General features: G+C 42.5%; 1 protein-coding gene across 1 annotated transcript in view; it reads right to left on the bottom strand.

Annotated features, from left to right (window-relative positions):
* The window catches only part of herc1 (HECT and RLD domain containing E3 ubiquitin protein ligase family member 1), a 466,732-nt gene that overhangs the window by 18,981 nt on the left and 433,803 nt on the right, over positions 1–13,948 (bottom strand). The window contains exons 70-74 of the mRNA XM_072553323.1: positions 6,555–6,693; positions 4,964–5,133; positions 4,689–4,858; positions 4,352–4,517; positions 3,622–3,698 (exon numbers count right to left, since the gene is read on the bottom strand). Of these exons, the coding sequence (XP_072409424.1) occupies positions 3,622–3,698; positions 4,352–4,517; positions 4,689–4,858; positions 4,964–5,133; positions 6,555–6,693 (722 nt within the window). The remainder of the gene's footprint in view (positions 1–3,621; positions 3,699–4,351; positions 4,518–4,688; positions 4,859–4,963; positions 5,134–6,554; positions 6,694–13,948) is intronic.

The raw sequence follows: 13,948 nt of genomic DNA, 5'->3' as shown, positions 1-13,948 counted from the left end.
GCAATTTCCAATTCCTCCCTGGCCACAGGAGAGTTTAAGAAGGCTGGAGGATTGCCAGTATGATACTGTTATGAACCAGGCCAGAACCCTTCAAACTATTTCAAGTAGCCCAGGCCCTAACTTTGCTAGTTGTTTTAAGCAGGTGTAGAATGGATATTCCAGGAGTGATGCAGCTAGTCAAATTTTTAATAAAACAGAATTAATTTACAAAATTGCCGAATGAAACACAAACAGAAGAGAACAGAATACTGAATAGCTTAAGCTATCCGAAAACCCAACAGATTATCCCAACTTAATGATGCTGTTCCAAATACTTGCAACAATCTCCATAAACATCCCTTGTCAAAAAGGGAAAAATAAAATACAGGTACTTACAGGAGAGAGAGAGAGAGAGAGAGAGAGATGGAGGATTAGCATGGACCTGCTTCTATGAATCTAGCAGCTTCACAACTGACTGACTGCTTTCAGTGAACAGCCAGCCTGTTAAAAACCAAACCAAACCAAACCATAGAAAACCTGAACTGGGAGAACTGGCCACTCCCCTGTAATTGTACAAGTTTTTATTTAATTTGATAGTCTTTTACCTGAGGCAGTATCTTTTAGCTATAATCAAAATTGGCCCTAAAATCCTTCAAAATTAGATCTTTTGAAATTGCTGCTTTTATGACCCCTCTGGGGAAAAAAAAAGCCAAGGACAGCATAACCTTGTTAAAGGAGGAACATCGTCACAAAACTGCTTTCAATAAGGGAGTAAAAGGAAATCACAGGCCAGTCAATCTAACTTTAGTGGTCGGGACATGACTGGAAGGACAGAATTCATCTGTATTTGGTAAGGAAGGGACTAATCAAGAACAGTCAACATGGATTTGTTAAGGGAAGGTCGTGTCTGACTAACGTGATTGATGTTTTCCAAAACATGACCAGGTGTACAGGGGAGGGCACTGTTTTTCATATACATGGATTTCAGCAAGGTTTTGATATGGTCTTATGTAGGAGATTGATAGCAAAGGTAACAGCCCAAATGATCCAAGGAAAGTGGGCAAATTGGATCCACAGTTGATTGAGTGACTGGTAGCAGAGGGTGAGAGTCCAGGAGTGTTTTGTACTGGAAGGCTGAGGTTCAGTGAGTTCCCACATGGATCAGTGTTTGGGCCCTTGCTGTTTGTGAAACATGCAAATGGATTTGACTTGAATGGAGGAAGGTTGATCGGTAAGCTTTCAAAAAAATAGGATCTTAGCCTTATAGTGTATGGATAGGCTGATCAGATGAGCTGATCAGCAGCAAATGGAACTGAATCTGGATTATTCTGAGGTGATGCAGGAGAAACAAGGCAAGAGAATACATAATGAACAATAGGACCCTGAGAAACACGGAGGATCAGAGGGACCTTCGTGTGCACATCTATTCGTCACTTAAGGTGACAGGTGGATAAAGTGATTAATGCATATAGGATACTTGCCTTCATTAGCAGAGGCACAGAATTCATCTATGGAGCTGTATAAAATGTTGGTTTGGTGACAGAGTATTGTATATATAGAACATTGAACAGTACAGCACAGGAACAGGCCCTTTGGCCCACTATGTCTGCACCGATCAGGTTGCCATTCTAAATTAACCCCATCTGCCTGCACATTGTCTGTATCACTACTATCTGCCTGATCATATGTCTGCATAAATGCCTCTTGAGGTTGCTATCTTATCTGATTCTACCAGCTCCCTGGGTAGCATGTTCTAAGAACCTGCTGTCGTCTTGTGTTTTTAAACCTATGCCCCCTAGTATTTGACATTTTAGCCCTGGAAAATTTCCAACTATCCATCCTATCTACGTCTCTCATAACATTATATATTTCTGTCACATTGCTCCTCGCTCTCAAGCTGGAATTTGCATTTTAGAAGGGATGTGATTGTACTGGAGAGGGAGCAGAAGAGTTTTATTGGGATGTTGCCTAGCCTGGAGAGTTTTTGTTACAAAAAGAGATTTAATAGAACATGATTGCTTTATTTGCAGCAAAGAAATTAAGAGAAGATATGATTGACATGTATGCAATTCTGAGGGCATAGGGAGGAAGAAACCTTTTCCTTTGGAGAGGGATTGATGACAGAGGGTTTAGATGGGATGTGAGGAAACATTTTCTCACCCAGATGATGGTAGGAATCTGGAACTCACTGCCTGCAGAGGTGATAGAGGCCGAAACTCTCAATATTTAAGAGGCATTTGGATGTGCACTCGCAATATCAAAGCATACAAGGTCAAGTGGTGGAAAAAAAGGATCAAAATAGTGTGTTTATTTTTGACTGGCAAAGACTTGATTGGCTGAAGGGCCTTTTTTATGCTGTTGACCTCTAACTCCACGAATGAAGAACAAACAGAACTATACCAACAAAATTAGAAATTGTTGCAAAAACTCAACAGGTCTGGCAGCATCTATAGAGAGAAAGCAGAATTAATGTTTTGAGTCCAGTAACCCTTCTGAAGACAACCAGTGCTGACTACTTTATGCTTATCTTGGTTTTAAGAGAATTCACCTTTAAGGATTCCATGTGTTGTGTGTATGGAGGTCAGTAACTCAGTTGGCTGGATGGCTGGTTTACAACGTGGACTGATGCCAAAAATGTGGGTTCAGTTCCTGTATCAAGTGAGGTTACCATGAAGGATTGTCCTTTCAACCTCTTTCCCTTGCCTGAGACGTTGTGACCTTGAGGTGAAACCCTACCAGTCATCTCTCCCTTTCTAGAGAGGGCAGCCCAATGATCTGGGAAGACAATGGCAACTTTACTTTGCTGTGTCTATACAAGCTTGAGACTCTTTCTGGAAGGCAGCCTGCTGAGAGTTTTGCAAGCTGCACACAGAAATCACCTGGTTTGTTGTCATGTCCATTTGATAATTTGTAATATGTTTTACTGTTTGAAATTAACTAACTTAGAGCTAATCAATCCCTGCTGTGCTATTATCAGACCATTATCGTTAATAGACAACAAGCATTCAGGACTAGTATATGTAGGAAAGGAAGATCACATTGTGTTTCATTAGAGGAGTATCAAAATAAACATGAGCATAGGAACAAGGAACAAGAGTAGGTAGTCAGCTCTTCTAGCCTGATCTGCTATTTAATAATTCTGTGGCCGATCTGATTTTAACCTCAACTCTACGCTCCTATATATCCCTGATGATCTTTCATCTCCTTGGTAATCAAGAATCTATCTTGCTCTGCCTTAAAAATTTTTAAAGATTCCATATCTACTGCCTTTTGAGGTAGGAATTCCAAAGATACTCAACCCTCAGAAAAAATGCTTCTTCATCTGTTTTTAAAGGGTATCCTCTTATTTTTAAACTATAAACGTATGTTCTAGACTCTCCCATAAGAGAAAATATTCTTTTCACACCCACTCAGTTAAGTTCCTTCAGGATCTTATATATTTCAATTCAGTCACATTTGACTGTTCTAAGCTCCAGAGTTTACAAGCTTAGCCTAACTAACCTTTTCTGAAAAGGCAATCTGTTAATTCCAAAAGTCTTTGAACATCAAACTGCTTTCTGCAATGAACAGCAAAAACCTTCAACACTGCTTGCCAGCACATCATTAACAAAACTTGCACTGGAACTAAGTAATAAGTTTTACCTGTCTCTGTTGTAGCCGACTTCAGCTGTGACATTTGGAGTCGGAATGAGAAGGTCTACTATCCCCATCTCAAGCTCCTGTTTAAATGAAAGAGAATATCAGGCACTGCAAGTAAAAATGCAAACCCAATTAATGTTTCTAATTAACTGAAAGATGATATTTATTATTAACTCCTTATTAAAGTGATCAGAAATTGGCTGAAACTTTAAGTAAATTCACTTATGGTCCAAATGTAATTTGTAGCTGCAAATAATGCCAGGGCGCCACAGTGGTCAGCACTGCTGCCACACCGTGTCAGAAACCTGGGTTCGATTGCACCTCTGGTAACTGTTAAAGTGTGGTGCTTGCATATTCTCCCTGTGTCTGCAGGAGTTTCTTCTGGGTGCTCCGGTTTCCTCCCATAGTCCAAAGATGTGTAGGTTAGGTAGATTAGCCATGCTAAATTGCCCTGTATGTCCAGGGATGTGCAGATGAGGTGGATTAAAACCATGTGATATGCAGGCTTACATGGATAAGGTAGGCGGGTGGGTCTGGTATGATGCTCTTTGGAAGGTTCCTGTGGACTCAATGGGCCGAATGACCTGCTTCCACACTATAGGGATTCTATGATTTTGCATCTGAAAAGCTTTGCTGTTTGTTTCTAAAACTCACCAGAAAAATTGGCAGTTACTTAGCCTCATTTTTTTCATTGATAAGAACAACACAGACAAAATAAAAGTGGTTTAATTACTTGACAAATCTCTGTGATGGTGTCATCAAATACTCCACCAGCATCATCAGCACCCTCGCCCACCAGTTTCACCTTCCAGGCACGTGAAGGTAACCGCAAGTCTGATGCGTTGAGTTTAACTACTTGCCTAGCAATCTGTACAAAGATGGGCTTACACTTGCGACCTCTGAAAAAGACATGAAAATTTGTATCAAATATAGAAATCATTTTCCTCATTTAAATAAAAATAACCTGATATTTAGAAATTGGAGCTTCATAAATAGTAGAAATAAGTATTTTGTTTTACACAGGATTCAGGGTGAGACAGTACGCAGAAAAGAAAATTGACAACATTTACCTGGTAGAAATCCTTTTTACTGTAATCTGAGGGCCATAATTTTTGCCTTGGACCATTGTCTTTCCAATAGAACGTACCATAGGAAGAGTGTACACTCTTGGTGCCAGCAATGGTCTTAATTGTCCCTGGACTATTCCCCATGTTCCAGCATTATAGTGAGATGCGCTGTTCTGTAATTAGAATTCTAAACATGAATTATCTGGTCTTCAAACTTTGAAGTATTTATTTAAGTTATATCATCCAGCATTAGTTTACTTATTCCAAGCGCTGCTTACCTGATTGTTTGGACTCAGGTTAAGTAACCTCCATGAGGAGTACATGAGATCTGAGAAGTGGTACAGCAAACGTAGCCTGGCCCTGATTGTTTCAATGTTTGTTTCCTTCAAAGAGCTATACTGGGGTGGAATGGAGTCTGGCAAACCTAACTGCAGAGGCACAGATACACCTAGTAAGAGGAGGAAGAGATTTTCACATTAGACATTGTGACAATACTGTGCCATTCACAGGTGTACTTTGTCCTGGTTTCTTTTAAGAGAGAGATTGAACAAGAGATCACGAGTGGTCTGTGGTGAAGTAAACAGCTTGTGAGCCTTGGAAGTTTTTTAAAAGTTGGAACAATAGAAGCAGCCTGAATGGGTGGGGCCAGCTTTCACAGACCAGCATTTCTAGTTTTTTTTTCCAGCTTTTATGTTCAGCAGAAGCTGGATTTTTGAAGAAGTAGAAGCTATTTTCTTTCCTCTGTTAGTTACAGCTCGAAGCTGGATTTCTCTTCCTACTCGTAAAATGACCTGATTTCTAGCGAGTATTGAGGATATTTGTAGCTCAGGTAGAGGTTCTCGATGTAGGTTTGCTCGCTGAGGTGTAAGTAGTTCTTCTGTGTTGCACAGTGTGGTGGCTCATTAAAATAATGTTTTGATGCAGCTTCTTTTGTGATTGCTTCTGTAGTCCAGTATTTGGTCAGTATATGTGTTGTTTTCCTGTAGGGGCTGATTTGAAGTTCCCCATTGGCTGTTCGCTCTATATAACATTGAGAAATGGCAGTTTGTTGTTGTTGTTGTTTTCCTCCTCTTTAATGAATTTAGTGTTTAGTGTTCTCTTTAGTGTTCCAAGTAGCAAGACTATGGGTCTGAGGGGGGGCTCCTAGTTTGTGAATTTTGGATAATCCATAGAAGCGTGGTGCGTTTGATCCGTCTGGTTTCTTTTTTTTTGGAAGTCAACGTTATTTATTTCTCCAGATTTCTGAAGGTTTTTTGAATAGGGCTGTGATTCGGTTCTCTAGTTGTGGGGTCAGGTCTATTGCCATTTGTTGGTAAGTATCGATATCTCCAAGTAGTGCATTTGCTTTCTCAATGTAGTCTCTTTGATTTAAAATGACTGTCAAGCGTCCTTTGTCTGCAGGTAGGATAACAATGTTTTTATCTTTTTTTAGTCTTTCTAGTGCTTTCCTTTCTTGTGTATTGAGTGTGTTTTCTTCCTTTTTCCTGCCTAATGTTCACAGTAGAGCGAACAACTAATGTGGAACTTGAAACCAGCGTCTACAGGAAAACAACACATATGGACCAAATATGTGTTAACGTTTTGAGTCCAATGAATTTCTTCAATGTGGAGAAGTCATATTGTACTGGAAATGTTAACTATTCGTCACTTCAGATGCTGTTAAACCTGTTGAGTCTCCCCAGCATGTACTCTTTTTACGGCATATATTCCAATTTTTAATATTAAGTAAAAAATCTGCAAAAAATCTGAATTTGAAAAGAGATGCAATTAAAATTCAGTACATTAAACTGTGTCTGGGTCATTGATAAGAAAACATATCACTTTGATACAGCCTACAGTAAAATAAAAGGAAAATTGAAACCACGTCACCTGGTGCTCTTGGTGGTACTGGAGGAGCTGTCCATGCTACACTGTGGCAACGTCCTGCTGAAATCTGTCGAATATTCTTTCCCTGGAGTGCTGTGACTAGAGTTGGCTCTCTTACATGATTGGTATGACCCAAACCCAGCTATATGGGAAATACAGGAAAAACAGATGTGGAAAGTCAGAGACAATGTACTACAATAAACTTTCACTATAAACACTTATTTTATAGCTAAATGTACTCCACACTTCCACGCATCTGTGCTGAGAAAGTTTTGGACAGTTGGTTTTCATCTTACGTGCTTCTAACTGCATTGGTATAAAGAAACACATGAATGCATACAGCAACATGAATGGAGAGTGGTGAATTCAGCGACTTAGTGCTGGGTGGTAAATAATTGCAAATTAGAAAACATCTAAAATAAGATCAGGTGAGTACTTCTACTTTGTCTAAAAATTAAACTGAAGTCCATTAACTAAAATAAAATAAATTCAGGAATTTGGACAATAGTAGGAGTGTTTGGGCTATTTGGGAGGGTTTAAACTAGTTTGGTAGGGAGATGGGAACCAGAGCTACGGATCAGAGGGTGGAGTAGCTGCTGAACAGGCAAATACAGCATGCAGAAAGTCTATGAGGAAGGATAGACAGTTGACAGGGCAAAGTTCCAGTCAGTGTGATGGGTATGAAACAGCCTTGGCGGGTAGGATTAACGAAAATCCCAAGGCGTTCTACACTTCTGTGAGGAACAAGAGGATGGCCAGAGTTAGGGTGGCACTAATCAGGGATAATGGGGGCAACTTGTGCCTGGAGTCGGAGGAAGTAGGGGAGGTTCTTCATGAGCACTTTGCTTCAGTATTCACCAGTGAGAGGAAACTTCTTGTTTGTGAGGACAGCGTGAAACAGGCCAATATGCTCGAACAGGTGGATGTTAAGAAGGAGGATGTGCTGGAAATGTTGAAAAACATGAGGAATAGTAAGTCTCCTAGGCCAGATGAGATATACCCAAGGTTCTTATGGGAAGCTAGGAAAGAGATTGATGCACCTTTGGAGATGATCTTTGCGTCCTCACTATGTACTGGAGTAATACCAGATGATTGGAAGGTGGCAAATGTTATTCTTTTGCTCAACAAATAGGACAGGGGTAACTCTGGGAATTACAGACCAGTTAGTCATATATTGGTGGTGGTCAAATTATTGGACAGGATTCTGACAGACAGGATTTATGATTATTTGCAAAAGCATAGTTTAATTGGAGATAGTCAGCATGGCTTTGTGATGGGCAGGTCATACCTCACAAACCTTACTGAAATCTTTAAGGATGTGGCAAAACTGTTTGATGAAGGTAGAGCAGTGGATGGATATACATAGGTATTTGATAAGGTTTCGCATGGTCAGCTCATTCAGAAAGTAAGGAGGCATGGGATACAGGGAAATTTGGCTGTCCGGATACAGAGTTGGCTGGCCAATAGAAGATGGTAAGTAGTAGATGGAAAGTATTCAGCCTGGAGTTTGATGATCAGTGGTGTTCTGCAGGGATCTGTTCTGGTACCTCTGCTCTTGGTGATTTTTATAAATGACTTGGATGAGGAAGTGGAAGGGTGGGTTAGTAAGTTTGCCGATGACACGAAGATTGGTGGAGTGGTGGGTAGTGTGGAGGTCGTTGTAGATTGCAACGGGACATTAACAGGATGCAGAGCTGTGCTGAGAAGTGAAAGGTGGAGTTCAATCTGGAAAAGTGTGAAATGATTCATTTGTAAGTTTGAATTTGAATGCAGATTACAGTGTTAAAGGCAGGATTCTTGGCAGTATGGAGGAATAGAGGGATTTTGGGGTCCATGTCCATAGATCCTTGAGGGTTGCCACCCAATCTGACAGGGTTCTTAAGATGATGTATGGTGTGTTGGCTTTCATTAGTAGAGGTATTGAATTTAAGAGCCGCGGGTTATGCTGTAGCTCTTTCAAGCCCGCTTCGGAGCAGCGAGAGCTGAGAGGTGGTGTGAGGTGATTGTCGGGAAGGCAGGTAAGTATATTTAAACTTCGTACCTTCAGGCTAGCGAGGGAGGGAGGGAGCGAGCAAAGGATTTCTGGGAAGGGTAAGCAGAACAGTTTATATTTGCGTGGTTGCGTTACCCGAGACACTATTTGGGTAGGGTCTCCCACCCATCCTCCTCCTCTAACCTAAAAAAAAGTTGTGGGAGCCAGACTGACAAGATAAATTTATTTCCTAATCCTTTTTCTTTTGGTAGTCACTTCGGGAGCTAGAATAGTAGGAATGGAGCGTAGGGCAGTGGAATATTCCTCCTGTAGAATGTCCGAAGGGTCACCACTAGTGTCCCTGCTGACTACATCGGTGGGAAGTGCACCCATCACCAGCTCCTTGAAAACCGTGTTAGGGAACTGGAGCTGGATGAACTTCGGATCATTCGGGAGGCAGAGGGGGTTATTGACAGGACTTACAGAGAGGCAGTCACTCCCCAGATAAAAGAAAAAGACAGATGGGTGACAGTTAGGGGACAGAAAGGGAAACGGCAGGCAGTGCAGGTATCCCCTGTGGCCAATCCCCTCAACAATAAGTATACGGTTTTGGATACTGTTGGGGGTAGAGGGGGGGGTAGAAAATGACTTACCAGGGGAAAGAAGTGGGGCACCTGCTGCTCAGAAGGGAAGGTGGAAGAGGAGAAGAGCAGTAGTCATTGGGGACTCGATAGTTAGGAGGACAGACAGGAGGTTCTGTGGAGACGAGAGAGACTCATGGTTGGTGTGTTGCCTCCCAGGTGCCAGAGTCCGTGATGTCTCTGATCGTGTTTTTGGGATCCTTCGAGGGGAGGGAGAGCAGCTCCAAGTCGTGGTCCACATTGGCACAAATGACATAGGTCAGAAAAGAGCTGGGGACTTGAGGCAGAAATTCAGAGAGCTAGGATGGAAGCTTAGAGCTAGGATAAACAGAGTTGATTTCTCTGGTTTGATGCCTGTGTCACGTGCTAGTGAGGTGAGGAATAAGGAGAGAAAGGAGTTGAACACGTGACTACAGGGATGGTGCAGGAGGGAGGGTTTCGGGTTTTTGGATAATTGGAGCTCTTTCTGGGGTAGGTGGGACCTCCACAAGCAGAATAGTCTTCATCTAAACCAGAGGGGTACCAATACCCTGGGTGGGAAATTCGCTAAAGCTATTAAGGTGGATTTAAACTAATACAGCAGGAGGATGGGAACCAAAATTGTAGGAGAGGTACAGAAGAGGATGAGAGTAGGGAGTTCCCAAATCAAGTATCTGACACTGGCAAGCAAGAACCTGGTTTGAAGTATGTGTACTTCAACGTGAGGAGCATCAGAAATAAAGTGAGTGAACTGGCAGCGTGGGTTGGTACCTGGGACTTCGATGTTGTGGCCATGATGGAGACATGGATAGAGCAGGGACAGGAATAGCTGTTGCAGGTTCCGGGATTCAGATGTTTCAGTAAGAACAGAGAAGATGTTAAAAGAGGGGGAGGTGTGGCATTGTTGGTCAAGGACAGTATTACAGTTGTAGAAAGGATATTTGGGGACTCGTTAACTGAGGTAGTATGGGCTGAGGTTAGAAACAGGAAAGAAGTCACCATGCTGGGAGTTTTCTATAGGCCTCCGAATAGTCCCAGAGATGTAGAGGAAAGGATAGCAAAGATGATTCTCGATTGGAGTGAGAGCGGCAGGGTAGTTGTCATGGGGGACTTCGACTATCCAAATATTGACTGAGATCACGACAGTACGAGTACTATAGATGGGTCAGTTTTTGTCCAGTGTGTGCAGCAGAGCTTCCTGACACAGTATGTAGACAGGCCTACAAGGGTCGAAGCCACTTTACATTGGGTAACAAGCCTGGCCAGGTGTTAGATTTGGAAGTAAGTAAGTAAGTAAGCACTTTGGAGACAGCAATCACAATTCTGTCAGGTTTACTTTAGTGAGGGAAAGGGATAGGTGTACTCCACCGAGCAAGAGTTAGAGCTGGGGGATGGGAAATTACGATGCAATTAGGAAAGATTTAGGAAGCGAAGAATGGGGAATGAGCACATTAAAAATGTGGAGCTTATTCAAGGAAAAACACCTGGGTGTCCTAGATAAGTATGTACCTGTCAGGCAGCGAGGAAGGTATAGAATGCGTGAGCCATGGTTTACTAAGGAAGTGGAATCCCTGGTCAAGAAGAAGAAGAAGGCTTATGTTAGGACAAAATGTTAGGGCACTTGAGGGTTACAAGGAAGTCAGGAAAGACCTAAGAGAGCTCAGAACAGCCAGGAGTGGACATGAGAAGTTGTTGGCGGATAGGATCAGGGTTAACCCTAAGGGTTAACCATAGGTATGTCAGGAATAAAAGAATGACGAGAGTTAAATTAGGGCCAATCAAGGATAATAGTGGGAAGTTGTGTGTGGACTCAGAGGAGATAGGGGAAGCGCTAAATAAATATTTTCCACCAGTGTTCACTATAGAAAATGAAAATGTTGGCGAGGAAGGTACATCTAGACGAGAAGAGATTGAGGTTTACAAGGAAGAGGTGTTAGAAATACTGCAGAGTGTGGAAACAGACAAGTCCCTTGGGCCGGATGGGATCTATTCTAGGATCCTTTGGGAAGCAAGGGAAGAGATTGTCGAGCCTTTGGCATTGATCTTCAAATCATCATTGTCTACAGGAATAGTACCTGAGGACTGGAGGATAGCAAACAAGGTTCCCTTGTTCAAAAAGGGTAGAAGAGACAACCCTGGTAATTACAGACCAGTGAGTCTCACTTCAGTTGTTGGTAAAGTGTTGGAAAAGGTTATAAGAGATAGGACTTATAACCATCTCGAAAAGAATAATATGATCAGGGACAGTCAGCGCGGTTTTGGGAAGGGTAGGTCGTGCCTAATGAATCTTATTGAGTTTTTTGACAAAGTGACCAAACAGGTAGATGAGTAAACCGGTTGATGTGGTGTATATGGATTTCAGCAAGGCGTTCAATAAGGTTCCCCACAGTAGGCTATTATACAAAATGTGGAGGAATGGGATGGTGGGAGACATAGCAGTTTGGATCAGTCATTGGCTAGCTGAAAGAAAACAGAGGGTTGTAGTTGATGGAACATGTTCATGTTGGTGTCCAGTTACTCGCGGCGTACCGCAAGGGTCGGTGTTGGGTCCACTGCTGTTCATCATTTTTATAAATGACCTGGATGAGGGCTTAGAAGGTTGGGTTAGTAAATTTGTGGACGACACTAAGGGATCAGTAGAGTTATGGATAGTGACGAAGGATGTAGTAGGTTGCAGAGCGACATAGATAGGATGCAGAGCTGGGCTGAGAGGTGGCAAATGGAGTTTAATGTGGACAAGTGTAACATTATACACTTTGGACGGAGTAATTGGAATGCAAAGTACTGGGCTAATGGTAGGATTCTTGGGAGGGCAGATGTGCAGAGAGATCTCGGTGTCCATGTACACAGATCCCTGAAAGTTGCCACCCAGATTGACAGGGTTGTTAAGAAGGCATACAGTGTTTTGGCCTTTATTTATAGAGGGACTGAGTTCCGGAACCAGGAGGTTATGCTGCAGCTGTACAAAGCTCTAGTATGGCCACACTTGGAGTATTGTGTACAGTTCTGGTTACCGCATTATAAGAAGGATGTGGAAGCTTTGGAGATTTACTAGGATGTTGCCCGGTATGGAAGGAATGTCTTACGAGAAAAGGCTGAGGGCCTTGAGGCTGTTCTCATTAGAGAGAAGGTTGAGAGGTGACATAGAGATACAGAAGATAATCAGAGGGTTAGATAGGGTGGACAGGGAGAGCCTTTTTCCAAGTATGGGGACGGCAAACACAAGGGGACACAACTTAAAGTGTGGGGCGATAGGTATAAGACAGATGTCAGAGGTAGTTTCTTTACCTGTAGTAGTAAGGGTATGGAATACTTTGCCTGCATCGGTAGTAGATTCGCCAAGTTTAAGTGCATTTAAGTCGTCACTGGACAGGCAAATGATGTACATGGAATAGTAGGTGGGATAGGCTTCAGATTAGTATGACAGGGCGGTGCAACATCGAGGACCGAAGGGCCTGTACTGCACTGTAATGTTCTATGTTAGAACACACTTGGAATACTGTGTTTAGTTCTGGTTGCCTCATTATAGGAAGGATGTAAAAGCTTTAGAGGATGCAGAGGAGATTTACCAGGATGCTGCTGGACTGGAGGGTATGTCTAATGAAGAAAGATTAGATTACTTACAATGTGGAAACAGTCCCTTCGGCCCAATAAGTCCACACTGACTCTCTGAAGAGCAGCTCACCTAAACCCATTCCCCTACATTTACCCGCTCACTACAGGCAATTTGGCATGGCCAATCCACCTAACCTGCACACCTTTGGAATGTGGGAGGAAACTGGAGCACCCGAAGGAAACCCACGCAGACACAGGGAGAATGTACAAACTCCACACAGACAGTTGCATGAGGCTGGAATTGAATCCTGGTCTCTGGCGCTGTGAAGCAGCAGTGCTAACCGCTGTGCCGCCATGCCGCAAAGGTTGAGGAAGCCTTTCTCACTGAAGTGAAGAAGGTGACTTGATAGAGATGTACAAGGTAACGAGAGACATTGATAGAGTGGATAGCCAGAGACTATTTCCCCGGGGTGGAAATGGCTATCACAAGGGGACATCATTTTAAGGTGATTGGAAGAAGGTTTAGGGGAGATGGTGAGTGCATGGAATGCACTGCAGCAGTGGTCGTAGAGTAGACATTAGGGACATTTAAATGACATTTGGAAAGGCATATGAATGATAGTAAAATGAAGGGTATGTAGGTTAGTTTGATCTTAGACTAGGTTAAAAGGTTGGCACAACACTGAGGGTTGTAGGGGCTGTATTGTACTGTCCTATGAACCAGATGCAATATTTCTAAGATTCTGATGACACAAAACTGAGTGTGATTCAGAGTTATGAGGAGGATGCAAGGAGGCCTCAGGGCAATCTAGACAAGTTGAGTGTGTGGGCAAGCACATGGCATATGTAATATAATGCACCAAAATATGAAGTGATAGACTTCAGTGTGAAAAACAGAAAGGCAGATGATCACTTGAACGGTGGTATATTGGGACATTTGAATGTACAAAAGGGATCCTGGTGTCTTTGTACACTAGTCAATGAAAGTAAACAGGCAGGTGCAGAAAGCTATTCGGAAGGCAAATATTATGCTGGCCTTCAAGACAAAGGGATTTGTGTTCATTAGTAGGAATACATTACAAACTTATTCAGGACTTTGCCAAGACCATCCTGGAGTACTGTATGCAGTTTTCGCCTCTCTACCTAAGAGAGGGTATATCTGCTGTAGAGTTAATGCAGTGAAGGCTTATTAGGTTGACAACAGGAACAGCAGAATGTCTAATGAGAAATTGGTTCAACTGTATTTATAT

The sequence above is a fragment of the Chiloscyllium punctatum genome, chromosome 33 (genome assembly GCF_047496795.1).
Source record: "Chiloscyllium punctatum isolate Juve2018m chromosome 33, sChiPun1.3, whole genome shotgun sequence".
Lineage (NCBI taxonomy): Eukaryota > Metazoa > Chordata > Chondrichthyes > Orectolobiformes > Hemiscylliidae > Chiloscyllium > Chiloscyllium punctatum.
The sequence above is the reverse complement of the archived record's forward strand: the minus strand, read 5'-3'. Positions and strand labels throughout refer to the sequence as shown.